Genomic DNA, 18,681 nt, shown 5'->3' on the forward strand with positions numbered 1-18,681 from the left:
GGGGGGGCGCCGCGCTGTCGGAGGGGCAGCCCCGAGGGGGGGGGGGGCGCCGTGCTGTCGGGGGGGCAGCCCCGAGGGGCTGCAAATTGTGCCCAAGTTGGTTGTCGAGTTTCCTTCATTACAACAGGGACTACACTTCAAAAACACTTCATTGGCCGTGAAGCAATCTGGGACATTTGGAGGCTGTGAAAGGAGCTATAGAAATGCAAGTTCTTTCTTTAAATCCATGCAGCTTCTTTTGTTGTTCATTTTGTGCAGACTCCGGCTGTGATCACTAGTACTTGCTTACAGCCCCTGATCATCAGCCAATAGTCCGGCTGGATCCATGGTCAGGAGCAGCCATGTGTGCGAGAAAGTGAGCCCCTCAACCCGAGACCCTCGACACACGAGAGAGAGAGAGAGAGAGAGAGAGAGAGGAGTGGGAGAGTGGGAGAGACCCCTGACTCCTGTCCCCGAGTCACCCCCCAACCCTGAGCCAACCCCGACCCCCTGTCCCCGAGTCACCCCTGACCCCGTCCGAGTCACCTCGACCCCCTGACCTCCGTCCCAGAGTCACCCCTGACCCCCATCCCCGAGAGTCACCCCCGACCCCGAGAGTCACCCCTGATCCCCATCCCAGTGAGAGTCAACCCGACCCCCTGTATTTATATAGCGCCTTTAACGTAGTAAATGTCCCAAGGTGCTTCACAGGAGTGTTTTAAGACGAAACAAATAAATTTGACACCGAGCCACATAAGAAATTTGGAGAAGATACCAAAATCTTGGTCAAAGAGGGAGGTTTTAAGGAGCATCTTAAAGGAGGAAAGGTAGAGAGGCGGAGAGGTTTAGGGAGAGAGTTCCAGAGCTTGGGGCCCAGGCAACAGAATGCACGGCCACCGATGGTGGAGTGATTATTATCAGGGATTCTCAAGAGGGCAGAATTAGAGGGGCGCAGATATCTCGGGGGGTTGTGGGTCTGGAGGAGATTACAGAGATAGGGAGGGGCGAGGGCCATGGAGGGATTTGTAAACAAGGATGAGAATTTTGAAATCGAGGCGTTGCTTAACCGGGAGCCAATGTAGGTCAGCGAGCACAGGGGGTGATGGGTGAGCGGGACACGGGACAGCGAGCACAGGGGGTGATGGGTGAGCGGGACTTGGTGCGAGTTAGGACACAGGCAGCCGAGTTTTGGATCACCTCTAGTTTACGTAGGGTAGAATGTGGGAGGCCATCCAGGAGTGTGTTGGAATTAGTCAAGTCTAAAGGTAACAAAGGCATGGATGAGGGTTTCAGCAGCAGATCAGCTGAGGCAGGGGCGGAGACGGGCGATGTTACGGAGGTGGAAACAGGCGGGTTTAGTTATGCTGCGGGTATGTGGTCGGAAGCTTATTTCAGGGTCACCAAGGTTGTGAACAGTCTGGTTCAGCCTCAGACAGGAGTTGGGGAGAGGGATGGAGTCAGTGGCTGGGACCGAAAACAATGGCTTCAGTCTTCCCAATATTTAATTGGAGAAAATTTCAGCTCATCCAGCAAAAGATCACCCCCTGACCCCCGTCCCAGATAGATTTGTCCCCCCATTCTCCACCAACCCCCCAAAAAAAACCCCATCAGAGAGCCACCCCCAAAACCAATGTTGATTTTCTAGGGGGCTGCGGAGCTCTTTAAACGGTCCGTTCATAATTCCTCTCGTGCACGGTCTCTTCCATTTACAAGCCAGTGAGCGGGCTGGGCTGGACCGACAGAGCACTGCACGGCCACGCAGCTGAAGGGGAGTATTGCCCTGAACCACACCCTGGGCAACAACCATCTCACAGGACTGCTTAACCTCCCGCCACAACATCCTGACCTTCAGTACCTTAAATTCCTGGATGATTTTGCGCACGGCCCCTGGATCCAGCAGGTTCACTTTTTCGAACTTGGGCCGAGCTCTTCTGTAGCCACAGCCCACGGCATTCCAGTTGTTGTCCAGAAACTCCTTGTACACGGCTCGGCCCAGCAGGCCGGTCGCTCCCGTGACCAGGACACGTCTATCTGGCACACTGACATCCTCCTGCAACACAGGACACCACAAGCACTCAGTCTCCAACCATCCTCCCATTGGGGTCCCCGCTCTCCCCCGAACATGTCCTGAACGTGAAAGGCCCTACAGAAATGCAACTTCTTTCTTTCTTGACAAGGGGTCACTGAGAACAGTATCTGTACGGAGTTCAAGTCCCACTCCAGTGCAGTGCTGAGGGATTGCCACACAGTCAGAGGCGCCATCTTTCGAATGTGGACATAAACGATCCCACTACTTAGAAGAGCAGGGGAGTTATCCCCGGTGTCCTGGCCAATATTTATGCCTCAACCAACATCACTAAAACAGATTATCTGATCATTATTACATCGCTATTTGTGGGAGCTTGCTATGCGAAAATTGGCTGCCATGTTTCCCACATTACAGTGACTACACTCCAAAAGTACATCATTGGCTGCAAAACGCTTTGGGACATCTAGTGGTCGTAAAAGGTGCTATATAAATGCAAGTCTTTCTTTTTCTTTGCGTTATTCTGTACTGGATCCCAACCTCACAACTTACCCTACAATATCCCAGTTCAATATTCTAAGTCAGGAGTGTGATGGAACACTCTCCACTTGCCTGGATGAGTGCAGCTCCAACAACACTCGAGAAGCTCAACACCATCCAGGACAAAGCAGCCACTTGATTGGCCCCCATCCACCACCTTCAACACTCACTCCCTCCACCACCGGCGCACCGTGGCTGCAGTGTGTACCATCTACAAGATGCACTGCAGCAACTCGCCAAGGCTTCTTCGGCAGCACCTCCCAAACCCGCGACCTCTACCGCCTAAAAGGACAAGGGCAGCAGGCGCATGGGAACACCACCACCTTCACGTTCCCCTCCCAGTCACACACCATCCTGACTGGGAAATATATCGGCCGTTCCTTCATCGTCGCTGGGTCACAATCCTGGAACTCCCTCCCTAACAGCACTGTGGGAGCACCTTCACCACACGGACTGCAGCGGTTCAAGGCGGCGGCTCACCACCACCTTCTCAAGGGGCAATTAGGGATGGGCAATAAAGTTGCCGAGCGGTGGGGAAACGTTTAGAGATGTATTTGAGAAGTCGGTATTACACAGACACGGTAATAGCGTCAAACAAAAAGTGAATCACCAGAAAGCTAACGGAAGCACTGTGCACTCTTACACAGGCATCGCTTCCATTCTAGCAACTGCGACCTAGTGTTAAAATGGAGACTTTGCAAATAGTGCTTCGAGTTCAGGTTGCTGACAATTCACAATGTTTAAAGGGTGAAGTAAATAATCAAAAACCTCACAAAATCCCCACGGACATTTTATATTGAGGTGAACAAAGTGACTGGTGAGCAACATTAAAAAAATGCAAAGTGCCTGCTGTTTAGCGGGGTTGTGAGTCAGTGTTTCAGTTTCCAGCTCAGGAACTGAGAATCTAACCAAAGCAAGCACCCACAATGATGACCAGATCATAAGGAATAGGAGCAGTCATTTGGCCCCTGCTCCGCCATTCAATAAGATCGTACCTGATCTGATCTTGGCCTCAACTCCCTTTCCTGCCTGTTCCCCATAACCCTGGATTCCCCTCTAGTTCAAGAATCTGTCTATCTCAGCCTTGATTATATTTAATAACTCAACCTCCACAGCTCTCTGCAGTGGAGAATTCCAGAGATTTACAACCCTCAGAGAAGAAATTCCTCCTCACCTCAGTCTTAAATGGGCGACCCCTTATTCTGAAACTATGCCCCCTAGTTTTAGATTCCCCCATGAGGGGAAACATCCTCTCTGCATCTACCCTCTTAAGCCCCCTCAGAGCCTTACATGTTTCAATAAGATCACCTCTCATTCTTCTAAACTCCAATGAGTGGAGGCCCAACTTACTCAACCTTCCTTCATAAGACAACCCCCTCATCTCCGGAATCAACCTCGTGAATCTTCTCTGAACAACCTCCAATGCAAGTATATCCTTCCTTAAATACGGAGACCAGTACTCCAGGTGTGGCCTCACCAATACCCTGTACAGTTGTAGCAGGACTTTTCTGCTTTTATACTCTATCCCCCTTGCAATAAAGCCCAACATTCCATTTGCCTTCCTGATCACTTGCTGTACCTGCATACTCACTTTTTGTGTTTCATGCACAAGGACCCCCAGATCTCTCTGTACTGCAGCACTTTGTGATCTCTCCCCATTTAAATAATAATTTGCTTTTTTATTTTTCCTGCCAAACTGGATAACCTCACACTTTCCTACATTATACTCCATCTGCCAAATTTTTGCCCACTCACTTAGCCTGTCTATATCCCTTTGTAGATTTTTTGTGTCCTCCTCACGACTTGCTTTCCCACCCATCTTTGTATCATCAGCAAACTTGGCTACATTACACTCGGTCCCTTCATTAATATAGATTGTAAATAGTTGAGGCCCCAGCACCGATCCCTGTGGCACCCCACTAGTTACTGTTTGCCAACCGGAAAATGACCCATTTATCACAACTCTCTGTTTTCTGTTAGTTAGCCAATCCTCTATCCATGCTAATATATTACCCCCAACCCCGTGAACTTTTATCTTGTGCAGTAACCTTTTATGTGGCACCTTGTCAAATACTTTCGGGAAATCCAAATACACCACATCCACTGGTTCCCCCTTATCCACCCTACTCGTTACATCCTCAAAGAACTCCAGCAAATGTATGAAACATGATTTCCCTTTCATAAAACCATGCTGACTCTGCTTGACAGCATTATGATTTTCGAAATGTTCTGCTACTCTTCCTTAATGATGGACTCCAGCCAGTCCCACTCCAGAGACTTGAGCACATAAATCTAGGCTGACACACCCAATGCAGTGCTGAGGGAGCACTGCATTATCGGAGGTGCCGTCTTTCGGATGAGACGTTCAACTGAGCCCTCATCTGACCTCTCAGGTGGACGTAAAAGAGCCCGTGGCCACTATTTCGAAGAGAAGCAGGGGAGTTATCCCCGGTGTCCTGGCCAATATTTATCCCTCAATCAACATAACAAAAAAAAACTTATCTGGTCATTATCACATTGCTGTTTGTGGGAGCTTGCTGTGCATAAATTGGCTGCCACGTTTCCCATATTACAACAGTGACTATACTCCAAAAGTATTTCATTGGCTGTAAAGCGCTTTGAAACATCCGGTGGTCATGAAAGGTGTCCTCAACCAAGCCAACATCCCCAGCATTGAAGCACTGACCACACTCGACCAGCTCCGTTGGGCAGGCCACAGCGTTCGCATGCCAGACACGAGTCTCCGAAAGTGCTCTACTCGGAACTCCTTCACGGCAAACGAGCCAAAGGTGAGTAGAGGAAACGTTACAAGGACACCCCCTAAGTGGAGGAAGTGCATCCGGGAAGGCGCTGAGCTCCTCGAGTCTCGCCGCCAAGAGCATGCAGAAACCAAGCACAGGCAGCGGAAGGAGCGTGCGGCAAACCAGTCTCACCCTCCCCTTCCCTGAACGTCTATCTGTCCCACCTGTGACAGGGACTGTGGTTCTCATATTGGACTGTTCAGCTATCTAAGGACTCATGTTTGGAGTGGAAGCAAGTCTTCCTCAATTCCGAGGGACTGCCTATGATGGTGATGATGGTCGTGAAAGGCGTTATGTAATGAAAGTCAGTCTTTCTTCTTCCTAAACTCCAATGAGCATAGGCTCAAACTTTCCTCATAAGATAACCCCTTCATCCCAAAAATCAACCGAGTGAACCTTCTCTGAACTGCCTCCAATGTTAGTATATCGTTCCTTAAACAATCTGTTTCAGTGATGTTGGTTGAGGATAAATGTTGGCCCAGGATGTCAGGGGGAACTCCCTTTCGGCCTGGACGGAGTGCAGAGGGCAACTGATCGTCGGCCTTGATACGGCAGGAAAGGAACATTAGTTGGGATGTGTAACGGGCGCCAATCCGCTCCTGCGTATTCTGAGGCTGGATTCTACCCCCAATGAGTCCGTACAAGTTCAGGTGCAGTATCCTAACTCGCACCAAGTTCCCCCATCTCCTGTGTCCTCGTCGCTCCCACCTATCTCTAACCTCCTCCATCTCTACCACCCTCTGATTGCTCTGTGCTCTTCCAATTCTGGCCTCTTGCCCATCTTCATCTCCCCACCATTGGTGACCGTGCCTTCAGCTGCCTGGGCCCCAAGCTCTGGAATTCCCTCCCTCAACCTCTCCGTTTCTCCCTCCTCCTTCAAGATGCTCCTCTCTTGACCAAGCTTTTAGTCATCTGTCCTAATATTTTAAGTGCCTTGGTGTTGAATTTTGTTTGACAATAGCTCCCATGAAGAGGCTTGGGCCGTTTTACCACGATAAAGGCGGTGTGTAAATACAAGTTTATGTTGTGCAATTCTGGGTTCGATTCGGATCCTGGCATTAAAGGGAGATTTACACTGATCTCAAGCCATCTCGAGGAGGGGTGATGAGTCTGGGACTGGTTGCTACAGAGAACAGAAGGCTCACGGATGAGATGATGTCAGAATTCCACATCTTTGAAAGGGAATCGGTCAATGACACCTGGATAACATGTTGCACATTACCACAAACTGTCGAGCAAGCGGACAGAGGCTCAGGATTAAATGGGGAAAAGCTGCTCAGTCAGATTAGATTTAAATACCGTGCGCAGGCGGTGGGGTGAAGGTGCGGCACGGAGCTTCCAGGCAGGGAGTGGGAGAAGACACAGATATCGGAGGAGGTGGGCCGGAGCCCTCCATCGCACTCCCGATGAAAGAATCTCCACAGCAACTTTCACCACCGCGAGTCATTCCAAAGCTCCTCGCAGCCAATGAAGTACTTTGGAGTGTGGTCACTGGGAAACGCAGCAGCCTATTTGCGCACAGCAAGCTCCCACAAACAGCAATGTGATAGTGATCAGATAATCTGTTTGAGTGATATTGGTTGAGGGATAAATATTGGCCCCAGGACACCGGGGATAACTCCACTGCTCTTCTTCAAAATAGTGTCATGGGATCTTTTACATCCACCTGAGGGGAGACGGGGCCTCGGTTTAACGTCTCATCCGAAAGACATCCCCTCCGACAGTGCAGCACTCCCTCAGTACTGCCCCTCCGACAGTGCGGCACTCCCTCAGTACTGCCCCTCCGACAGTGCAGCACTCCCTCAGTACTGCCTCTCAGACAGTGCAGCACTCCCTCAGTACTGCCCCTCCGACAGTGCGGCCCTCCCTCAGTACTGCCCCTCCGACAGTGCAGCACTCCCTCAGTACTGCCCCTCCGGCAGTGCAGCACTCCCTCAGTACTGCCCCTCCGACAGTGCGGCCCTCCCTCAGTACTGCCCCTCCGACAGTGCAGCACTCCCTCAGTACTGCCCCTCCGACACTCCCTCAGTACTGCCCCTCCGACAGTGTGGCCCTCCCTCAGTACTGCCCCTCCGACAGTGCGGCGCTCCCTCAGTACTGCCCCTCCGACAGTGCAGCACTCCCTCAGTACCGCCCCTCCGACAGTGCGGCACTCCCTCAGTACTGCCCCTCCGACAGTGCAGCGCTCCCTCAGTACTGCCCCTCCGACAGTGCGGCGCTCCCTCAGTACTGCCCCCGGTCAGGCCCCAGGCCCCGGGCCCCGGGCTCTGTCCCCGCGGGGCGGCCGCTGACCGGGGGCCGGGGTCCCCGCGGGGTGTGTGAGGAGACCCCCCGGCCCCGGGCTCACCTCCAGCAGCCGCACGCAGCCCGGCCTGAAGTGGATCTTCAGCTCCTTCTCCGCGCCCACCATGGCCCAGCTGCTCTGGCGCACGGCGCAGCCCGCCCCGCCGCCCGATGGCAACCGCGCTGACTGACAGCCGCGTCCGCCAATCAGGGCCGTCCGTAACTCAATCCCGCCCCTTCCCCATGGCAATCGCGTTGACTGACAGCGCACTCCGCCAATTACGGCCGTCCATAACTCAATCCCGCCCCTTCCCCTCGGGACCAGCGCTGACTGGCAGCTGCGTGCACCAATCACGGCCGTCCGTAACTCAACCCCGCCCCTTCCCCTCGGGACCAGCGCTGACTGACAGCTGCGTGCACCAATCAGAGCCGTCCGTAACACAGCCTCGCCCCTTCCCCACGGGAACCGCGCTGACTGACAGCGCACTCCGCCAATCAGCGCCGCGAATATTGTGCGCCAGCCGCCTCACGATAAACGTTCCGCAAATCAGATGCGCCGACTCTGTGACGCCCCTGAATGGATTGACGGCCGGATTCACCAATCAGCCGCCTAGCCTCTGCCCCGCCCCAAAGCTCCACCCTCTCCCTGTGAGGGACAAAGCGATTGGCCAATCATCTCCTCGTCAGCAGCAGAGCTCCGCCCCTCGGTCCGGGAGTGCGTTCACCCAATCAGGTCCGCGATAGAGAAGGTCCCGCCTCCCTCGGTGATTGCCATTTGCTTTAACCAATCAGAATCTGGGGTGCGAGATAGGCTCCACCCTTCAGTACAAACAATCCAATCAGCTGCTGTTGCCACGGGAGCTTGAATAACTCAATAAGCCAATCACCTGAGAGTGGCCATAAGGTAACTCCGCCCCCTTTATTCTTTGTTTTCCCCCGGCCTGCCAATCCTGGCCTGGGGCAGCTGGGGGTCAACAGGTCGTGGGGTCAACGGTCCACTCCAGGGCTTGACCCCCCCATCGCTGGGCCGGACCGAGGGGGCCGCACGGTCCTGAGGACATACTGGCAGCAAGGGGTCGGCCATTCGGCCCCTCGAGCCCGCTCCGCCATTCCACGTGATCGCGGCTGACCTTCGACCTTCGACCTCACTCCACTTTCCCGCCCGATCCCCATCTCCCTCGAGTCGCTTAACATCCAAAAACCTCAATACCCTCAACGTCTGAGCCTCCGGGGCAGGGAATTCCAAAGATTCACCTCCATCTGAGTGAAGATATTTACAGCACGGGAGGAGGCCATTCGGCCCATCGTGTCCCGCGCCGGCCGACCAAGAGCCACCCGGCCTAATCCCACTTTCCCGCTCTGGGTCCGTAGCCCTGTGGGTTACGGCACTTCAGGTGTGTTATATATGTGGACTTGTATTTACTCTGTACAGCCACCAGAGGGCCCATCCCCCGGAGTCCCAAGGGTTCCCACGATCCCTTGGGGGCATCTGTACTTAAGGGGGCCTCACAGGTTGGAGAGGCACTCCGGAGACCTGCAATAAAAGACCAAGGTCACACTTTCCTTTCAGCTGACAGTGTTCAGTCTGACTCTTTCTCCTTACACAACAAAGTGCACATCCAAGTACTTTTTAAATGTGGTGAGGGTTTCTGCCTCCACCACCCTTTCAGGCCGTGAGTTCCAGACCCCCACAGCCCTCGGGGTGAAAACATTTCCCCTTAAATCCCCTCTAAACCATCTCCCAATTACTTTAAATCTATGCCCCCTGGTTGCTGACCCCTCTGCCAAGGGAAATCGGTCCTTTCTATCCACTCAATCTGGACCCCTCATAATTTTATACATATTTTCTATGTTTTTATAAAGGGGTACTGAGGGAATGATCAGCCATCTTATTGAATGGTGGTGCAGGCTCGAAGGGCCGGATGGCCTACTCCTGCACCTATTTTCTATGTTTATCTGTGTGAGGAGGACACAAAAAATCTGCTAAAGGACATAGACAGGCTAAGTGAGTGGGCAAAAATTTGGCAAATGCAGTACAATACCAAAGGGCAGAAAACACTGGTGGGAGTTGTGTACAGACCACCAAACAGTAGTAGTGAGGTTGGGGACAGCATCAAACAAGAAATTAGGGATTTGTGCAATAAAAGGTACAGCAGTTATCATGGGTGATTTTAATCTACATATTGATTGGGCTAACCAAACTGGTAGCAATGCGGTGGAGGAGGATTTCCTGGAGTGTATTGGGGATGGTTTTCTAGACCAATATGTCGAGGAACCAACTAGGGAGCTGGCCATCCTAGACTGGGTGATGTGTAATGAGAAGGGACTAATCAGCAATCTTGTTGGGCGAGACCCCTTGGAGAAGAGTGACCATAACATGGTAGAATTCTTTATTAAGATGGAGTGATACAGTTAATTCAGAAACTAGGGTCCTGAACTTAAGGAAAAGTAGCTTCGATGGTTCGAGGTGTGAATTGGCTAGAATAGACTGGCAAAGGATACTTAAAGGGTTGATGGTGGATAGGCAATGGCAAACATTTAAAGATCACATGGATGAACTTCAGCAATTGTACATCCCTGTCTGGAGTAAAAATAAAACGGGGAAGGTGACTCAACCGTGGCTAACAAGGGAAATTAAGGATAGTGTTAAATCCAAGGAAGAGGCATATAAATTGGCCAGAAAAAGCAGCAAACCTGAGGACTGGGAGAAATTTGTAATACAGCAGAGGAGGACACAGGGTTTAATTAAGAGGGGGAAAATAGAGTATGAGAGGAGGCTTGCCAGGAAAAGCTAACTGCAAAAGCTTCTATAGATATGTGAAGAGAAAGAGATTAGTGAAGACCAACGTAGGTCCCTTGCAGTCAGATTCAGGTGAATTTATAATGGGGAACAAAGAAATGGCAGACCAATTGAACAAATGCTTTGGTTCTGTCTTCACGATGGAAGACACAAATAACCTTCCGGAAATACTAGGGGACTGAGGGTCTAGTGAGAAGGAGGAAAAGAAGGAATTCCTTATTAGACGGGAAATGGTGTTAGGGAAATTGATGGAATTGAAGGCCGATAAATCCCCGGGGCCTAATAGTCTGCATCCCAGAGTACTTAAGGAAGTGGCCCTAGAAATAGTGGATGCATTGGTGATCATTTTCCAACAGTCTATCGACTTTGGATTAGTTCCTATGGACTGGAGGGTAGCTAATGTAACACCACTTTTTAAAAAGGGAGGGAGAGAGAAAACGGATAATTATAGACCGGTTAGCCTGACATTGGTGGTGGGGAAAATGCTGGAATCAATTATTAAAGATGAAATATCAGCACATTTGGAAAGCAGTGACAGGATCGGTCCAAGTCAGCATGGATTTATGAAAGGGAAATCATGCTTGACAAATCTTCTAGAATTTTTTGAGGATGTAACTAGTAGAGTGGACAAGGGAGAACCAGTGGATGTGGTGTATTTGGACTTTCAAAAGGCTTTTGACAAGGTCCCACACAAGAGATTGGTGTGCAAAATTAAAGCGCATGGTATTGGGGGTAATATACTGACGTGGATAGAGAACTGGTTGGCAGACATGAAGCAGAGAGTCGGGATAAACGGGTCCTTTTCATAATGGCAGGCAGTGACTAGTGGGGTGCCGCAGGGCTCAGTGCTGGGACCCCAGCTATTTACAATATACATCAATGATTTAGATGAAGGAATTGAGTGTAATATCTCCAAGTTTGCAGATGACACTAAACTGGGTGGCGGTGTGAGCTGTGAGGGGTCGCTAAGAGGCTGCAGGGTGACTTGGACAGGTTAGGTGATGGGCAAATGCATGGCAGATGCAGTATAATGTGGATAAATGTGAGGTTAACCACTTTGGTGGCAAAATCGCGAAGACAGAATATTATCTGAATGGTGGCAAATTAGGAAAAGGGGAGGTGCAACGAGACCTGGGTGTCATGGTTCATCAGCTTTTGAAAGTTGACATACAGGTACAGCAGGCAGTGAAGATGGCAAATGGTATGTTGGCCTTCATAGCTAGGGGATTTGAGTATAGGAGCAGGGAGGTCTTACTGCAGTTGTACAGGACCTTGGTGAGGCCTCACCTGGAATATTGTGTTCAGTTTTGGTCTCCTAATCTGAGGAAGGACATTCTTGCTATTGAGGGAGTGCAGCGAAGGTTCACCAGACTGATTCCCGGGATGGCGGGACTGACATATGAGGAGAGACTGGATCGACTGGGCCTTTATACACTGGAGTTTAGAAGGATGAGAGGGGATCTCAAAGAAACATACAAGATTCCGACGGGATGGGACAGGTTAGATGAGGGAATAATGTTCCCGATGTTGGGGAAGTCCAGAACCAGGGGACACAGTCTAAAGATAAGAGGTAGGCCATTTCGGACTGAGATGAGGAGAAACTTCTTCACTCAGAGAGTGGTTAACCTGTGGAATTCCCTGTCGCAGAGAGTTGTTGATGCCAGTTCATTGGATATATTCAAGAGGGAGTTAGATATGGCCCTTACGGCTAAAGGGCTCAAGGGGTATGGAGAGAAAGCAGGAAAGGGGTACTGAGGTGAATGATCAGCCATGATCTTATTGAATGGTGGTGCAGGCTCGAAGGGCCGAATGGCCTACTCCTGCACCTATTTTCTATGTTTTTATGTTTCCTGTAATGTGGTGACCAGAACTGCACGCAGTACTCCAGCTGTGGCCTAACCAGTGTTTTATACAGTTCAAGCATAACCCCCCTGCTCTTGTACTCTATGCCTCGGGTAATAAAGACAAGTATTCCGTATGCCTTCTTAACCACCTTATCTACCTGTCCTGCTACCTTCAGGGATCTGTGGACCTGCACTCCAAGATCCCTCTGTTCCTCTACACTTCTCAGTGTCCTACCATTTATTGTGTTAAAGTGTATGGGCCCAATCTACACAATCTCTCATCATAGGACAACCCTCTCATCCCAGGAATCAGTCTGGTGAACCATTGCACCGCCTCCAAGGCAAGTATATCCTTCCTTAGACTCCACTGTAGGGGGGCCGCACTGTCAGAGTGTCGCACTGTAGGGGGGCCGCACTATAAGAGTGTCGCACTGTCAGGGGGGCCACTGTCAGAGTGTCGCACTGTCAGGGGGGTCGCACTGTCAGAGTGTCGCACTGTCAGGGGGGCCGCACTGTCAGAGTGCCGCACTGTCAGGGGGGCCGCACTGTCAGAGTGTCGCACTGTCAGGGGGGCCGCACTGTCAGAGTGTCGCACTGTCAGGGGGGCCGCACTGTCAGAGTGTCGCACTGTCAGGGGGGCCGCACTGTCAGAGTGTCGCACTGTCAGGGGGGCCGCACTGTCAGAGTGTCGCACTGTCAGGGGGGCCGCACTGTCAGAGTGTCGCACTGTCAGGGGGGCCGCACTGTCAGAGTGTCGCACTGTCAGGGGGGCCGCACTGTCAGGGGGGCCGCACTGTCAGGGGGGCCGCACTGTCAGAGTGTCGCACTGTCAGAGTGTCGCACTGTCAGAGTGTCGCACTGTCAGGGGGGCCGCACTGTCAGGGGGGCCGCACTGTCAGAGTGTCGCACTGTCAGGGGGGCCGCACTGTCAGAGTGTCGCACTGTCAGGGGGGCCGCACTGTCAGAGTGTCGCACTGTCAGGGGGGCCGCACTGTCAGAGTGTCGCACTGTCAGGGGGGCCGCACTGTCAGAGTGTCGCACTGTCAGGGGGGCCGCACTGTCAGAGTGTCGCACTGTCAGGGGGGCCGCACTGTCAGGGGGGCCGCACTGTCAGGGGGGCCGCACTGTCAGAGTGTCGCACTGTCAGAGTGTCGCACTGTCAGGGGGGCCGCACTGTCAGAGTGTCGCACTGTCAGAGTGTCGCACTGTCAGAGTGTCGCACTGTCAGGGGGGCCGCACTGTCAGAGTGTCGCACTGTCAGGGGGGCCGCACTGTCAGAGTGTCGCACTGTCAGGGGGGCCGCACTGTCAGAGTGTCGCACTGTCAGGGGGGCCGCACTGTCAGAGTGTCGCACTGTCAGGGGGGCTGCACTGTCAGAGTGTCGCACTGTCAGAGTGTCGCACTGTCAGGGGGGCTGCACTGTCAGAGTGCCCCACTGTCAGGGGGGCCGCACTGTCAGAGTGCCGCACTGTCAGAGTGTCGCACTGTCAGAGTGTCGCACTGTCAGAGTGCCGCACTGTCAGAGTGTCGCACTGTCAGAGTGCCGCACTGTCAGAGTGTCGCACTGTCAGGGGGGTCGCACTGTCAGAGTGACCCACTGTCGAGGGTGCCTCCTTTGGGTGAGGCGTTCGACCTGCTCAGGTTCCACGGCACGAGGAGCATAGGAACATGGGTAAGCCACTCAGCCCTGAACCCCTCATCCCTTAACCTCTTCGGGCTCTCGATATTTGACCCCCTCAGCCCCTCGACCCCTCTTGAGCCTAACCGAAGAGCTGGGAGTCCTAGGTCCAACATCACCCCCTCAACCAACATCACCAAAACATAAGTAAAATCTGGAGACACAGAGGCAGTATCTGTGGAGAGAGGAAGAGGGTTTATGCTTCAGGTCAATGACCCTTCATTAGAACCAAAGATACAGCCCAGGGAACAGTATCAACAGCCCATAAACTGCAAACAGTGCGACACACACAAAACCACATGATCATTATTTATCTCTAACTCTGTCCCACCATTGTCTTCTGCCCCAGACCTGGACACAACTCAAGGCTCCCACGTCAGCTTCTTGAGCAACTTTCTAGCGAGGAGATGCAGTTGGAGCTGGGGCTTTTCTCTCTCGTAAAGCGAGAAGGCTATTCATCCGTGGAGAGAAACAGAGTTAACGTCTCGGGTTCGTGACACTTCCGTCAGAACGGGAAAAGTTCCAGGTGTAACAGATTATTACAGAAGTGCAGGGGGCAGGGAAAGGGGGGGGCAGAGGGCAGAACAAAAGGGAAGGTCTGTGATAGGGTGGAAGGCAGGAGAGATGAGAGAGACAAAAGGGATGATGGGCTAAATTCAAATGGTAATGGGACAAGTTAGGAAACAGAAGATGAGTCTAGAGAGGGTGTGAATGGTGGAATCATCACCAGCTGCTGCGGGAAAGAAATAAAATAGGGCCAGAGGTTATGGTGTGAAATTGTTGAAATCGATGTTGAGTCCAGAAGACTGTAAAGGGCCGAAACGAAAGGTGAGGTGTTGTTCCTCGAGCTTGCGTTGAGCTGCGTTGGAACAGTGTAGGAGGCTGAGCACGGAGAGGTCAGAGTGGGAGTGGAGCGGGGAATTAAAGTGACAGGCGACCGGAAGCTCAGGGTCACACTCACGGACTGAACAGAGGTGTTCCACAAAGCGGTCACCCAATCCATGCTTGGTCTCCCCAGTGTAGAGGAGACCCCATCGTGAGCAGCGAATACAGAATACTAAACTGAGAGAAGTACAAGTAAATCGCTGTTTCACCTGGAAGGAGTATTTGAGGCCCAGGAGAGAGGAGGTCAAAGGGCAGGTGTTGCATCTCCTGCGCTTCCATGGGAAGGTGCCGTGGGGAGGGGAGGGGGTGCTGGGGGTGACTGCGGAATGGATCAGGGGGTCGCGGAGGGAGCATTCCGAAGGGACCGCTCCCTCTGCATCAGAGAATGCGGAGTCAGGCAACAAGTCGCAGAATGGATCGCTAGCTGGCTTCAAGACAGAAAGCAGAGAGTAGGGGTAAAGGGTAACTATTCACAGGGGCAGAAGGTGGGTGGTGGCGTTCCACAAGGATCAGTGCTGGGACCACTGTTGTTCACAATTTCTATCAACGATTTAGACTTTGGAATAAAAAACACAATTTCTAAATTTGCAGATGACACCAAATTGGGGGACAGTCAATACTGAAGAGGACTTCAACAAACAAACCTGCAGAATGGGCATATAATTGGCAAATGATGTTCAACACAGATAAATGTGAGGTATTACATTTGGGTAGGAAGAATAGTGAGGTCACTTATTACTGGGAGGGTGCGAGTCTGGGTGGGGTAGAGGAACAAAGGGATAAGAACATAAGAAATAGGAGCAGGAGTAGGCCATACGGCCCCTCGAGTCTGCTCCACCATTTAATACAATCATGACTGATCTGATCATGGACTCAGCTCCACTTCCCTGCCCGCTCCCCTTATCCCCTTATCGGTTAAGAAACTGTCTATCTCTGTCTTTAATTTATTCAATGTCCCAGCCTCCACAGCTCTCTGAGGCAGCGAATTCCACAGATTTACAACCCTCTGAGAGAAGAAATTTCTCCTCATCTCAGTTTTAAATGGGCGGCCCCTTATTCTAAGATCATGTCCCCTAGTTCTAGTCTCCCCCATCAGTGGAAACATCCTCTCTGCATCCACCTTGTCAAGCCCCCTCATAATCTTATACGTTTCAATAAGATCACCTCTCAGTCTTCTGAATTCCAATGAGTAGAGGCCCAACCTTCTCAACCTTTCTTCATAAGTCAACTCCCTCATCCCCGGAAGCAACCGAGTAAATCTTCTCTGAACCGCCTCCAAAGCAAGTATATCCTTTCTTAAATATGGAATCCAAAACTGCACGCAGTATTCCAGGTGTGGCCTCACCAATACCCTGTATAACTGTAGCAAGACTTCCCTGCTTTTATACTCCATCCCCTTTGCAATAAAGGCCAAGATTCCATTGGCCATCCCGATCACTTGCTGCACCTGTATACTAACCCTTTGTGTTTCATGCACAAGTACCTCCAGGTCCCGCTGTACTGCGGCACTTTGCAATCTTTCTCCATTTAAATAATAACTTGCTCTTCGATTTTTTTTCTGAAAAGTGCATGACCTCACACTTTCCAATATTCTACTCTGTTATATATGTAAACCTGTAAATACCTTGTTTATCCACCAGAGGGCTCATCCCCTGGAGTCCTAAGGAAGCCCACAATCCCTTGGGAGCACCTGTACTTAAGGAGGTCTCATGGGTTGGAGAGGCACTCCGGAGACCTGCAATAAAAGACTACGGTCACACTTTACTTTCAGCTCACAGTATCCAGTCAGACTCTTTATTCATACATAACATACTCCATCTGCCAAATTTTTGCCCACTCACTTAGCCTGTCGATGTCCTTTTGCAGATTTTTTGTGTCCTCCTCACACATTGCTTTTCCTCCCATCTTTGTATCGTCAGCAAACTTGGCTACGTTACACTCGGTCCCTTCATCCAAGTCGTTAATATAGATTGTAAATAGTTGGAGTCCCAGCACTGATCCCTGCGGCACCCCACTAGTTACTGGGTGCCAACCCGAGAATGAACCATTTATCTCGACTCTCTGTTCTCTGTTAGTAAGCCAATCCTCTATCCAGGCTAATATATTACCCCCAAACCTGTGAACTTTTATCTTGTGCAGTAACCTTTTATGTGACACCTTGTCAAATGCCTTCTGGAAGTCCAAATACACCACATCCACTGGTTCCCCTTTATCCACCCTGTTCGTTACATCCTCAAAGAATTCCAGCAAATTTGTCAAACATGATTTCCCCTTCATAAATCCATGCTGACTCTGCCTGACCGAATTTTGCTTTTCCAAATGTCCTGCTACTGCTTCTTTAATAATGGACTCCAACATTTTCCCAACCACAGATGTTGGGCTAACCGGTCTATAGTTTCCTGCTTTTTGTCTGCCTCCTTTTTTAAATAGGGGCGTTAGATTTGCAGTTTTCCAATCTGCTGGGACCTCCTCAGAATCCAGGGAATTTTGGTAAATTGCAACCAATGCATCCACTATCCCTGCCGCTATTTCTCTTAAGACCCTAGGATGCAAGCCATCAGGTCCAGGGGCTTTATCTGCCTTTAGTCCCATTATCTTACTGAGTACCACCTCCTTAGTGATTGTGATTGTGTTAAGTTCCTCCCCCCTATAGCCCTTTGACTATCCACTGTTGGGATATTGTTCGTGTCCTCTACCGTAAAGTGATACAAAATATTTGTTCAGAGTTTCTGCCATCTCCATGTTCCCCATTACTAATTCCCCGGTCTCGTCCTCTAAGGGACCAACATTTACTTTAGCCTCTCTTTTCCTTTTTATGTACCGATAGAAACTCTTGCTATCTGTTTTTATATTTTGTGCTAGTTTACTTTCATAATCTATCTTCCCTTTCTTAATCATTTTTTTAGTCGTTCTTTGCTGGCTTTTAAAAACTTCCCAATCTTCTGTCCTCCCGCTAGTTTTGGCCTCTTTGTATGCCCTTGTTTTTAATTGGATACCGTCCTTTATTTCTTCAGTTAGCCACGGATGGCTATCTTTTCCCTTGCACCCTTTCCTCCTCACTGGAATATATTTTACTTGAGAGTTGTGAAATATCTCCTTAAATGTACACCACTGTTCATCAACTGTCCAACACTTTAATCTATTTTCCCAGTCCAATTTAGCCAACTCTGCCCTCATACCTTTGTAGTCTCCTTTATTTAAGCTTAGTACATAAGAACATAAGAATTAGGAACAGGAGTAGGCCATCTAGCCCCTCGAGCCTGCTCCGCCATTCAACAAGATCATGGCTGATCTGGCCGTGGACTCAGCTCCACTTACCCTCCCGCTCCCCGTAACCCTTAATTCCCTTATTGGTTAAAAATCTATCTATCTGTGATTTGAATACATTCAATGAGCTAGCCTCAACTGCTTCCTTGGGCAGAGAATTCCACAGATTCACAAACCTCTGGGAGAAGAAATTCCTTCTCAACTCGGTTTTAAATTGGCTCCCCCGTATGTTGAGATTGTGCCCCCTAGTTCTAGTCTCCCCGACCAGTGGAAACTGATACGTCCTTACTACACAGTATAAATGCACACGAGGCCCATGCTTGAGAGGAGGTCAGTCTGTGACCTGTCCTTTATTCCTTAGCACTCAAGTGATGAAGGTGGGTGGAGCTTCCCCTTTTATACCTGAAGGTCCAGGTTAGGAGTGTCTCCCACCTAGTGGTCAGTGTTCTCACGGTGTACAACTTAGGTCAGTTTATACATGGGTTACAATGCTGGTTGAATACATAACATCACCTCCCCCGCCAAAGTCTTATTGGGATCACAGGTTAAGTCTCTCTGGTGGTTTACGCTCCCTTGTA

At 50.8% G+C, this 18,681-nt stretch overlaps 1 protein-coding gene across 1 annotated transcript in view; it reads right to left on the reverse strand.

Moving 5' to 3' along the window:
• mat2b (methionine adenosyltransferase 2 non-catalytic beta subunit methionine) overlaps positions 1-7,794 on the reverse strand; it is a 32,310-nt gene extending 24,516 nt beyond the window's left edge. Inside the window, exons 1-2 of the mRNA XM_070877965.1 lie at positions 7,694-7,794; positions 1,835-2,029 (exon numbers count right to left, since the gene is read on the reverse strand). Of these exons, the coding sequence (XP_070734066.1) occupies positions 1,835-2,029; positions 7,694-7,756 (258 nt within the window). The 5' untranslated portion in view covers positions 7,757-7,794. The remainder of the gene's footprint in view (positions 1-1,834; positions 2,030-7,693) is intronic.
• Between the last annotated feature and the right edge of the window lie 10,887 nt (positions 7,795-18,681).

Source organism: Pristiophorus japonicus, chromosome 4 (assembly GCF_044704955.1).
Source record: "Pristiophorus japonicus isolate sPriJap1 chromosome 4, sPriJap1.hap1, whole genome shotgun sequence".
Classification (NCBI taxonomy): domain Eukaryota; kingdom Metazoa; phylum Chordata; class Chondrichthyes; family Pristiophoridae; genus Pristiophorus; species Pristiophorus japonicus.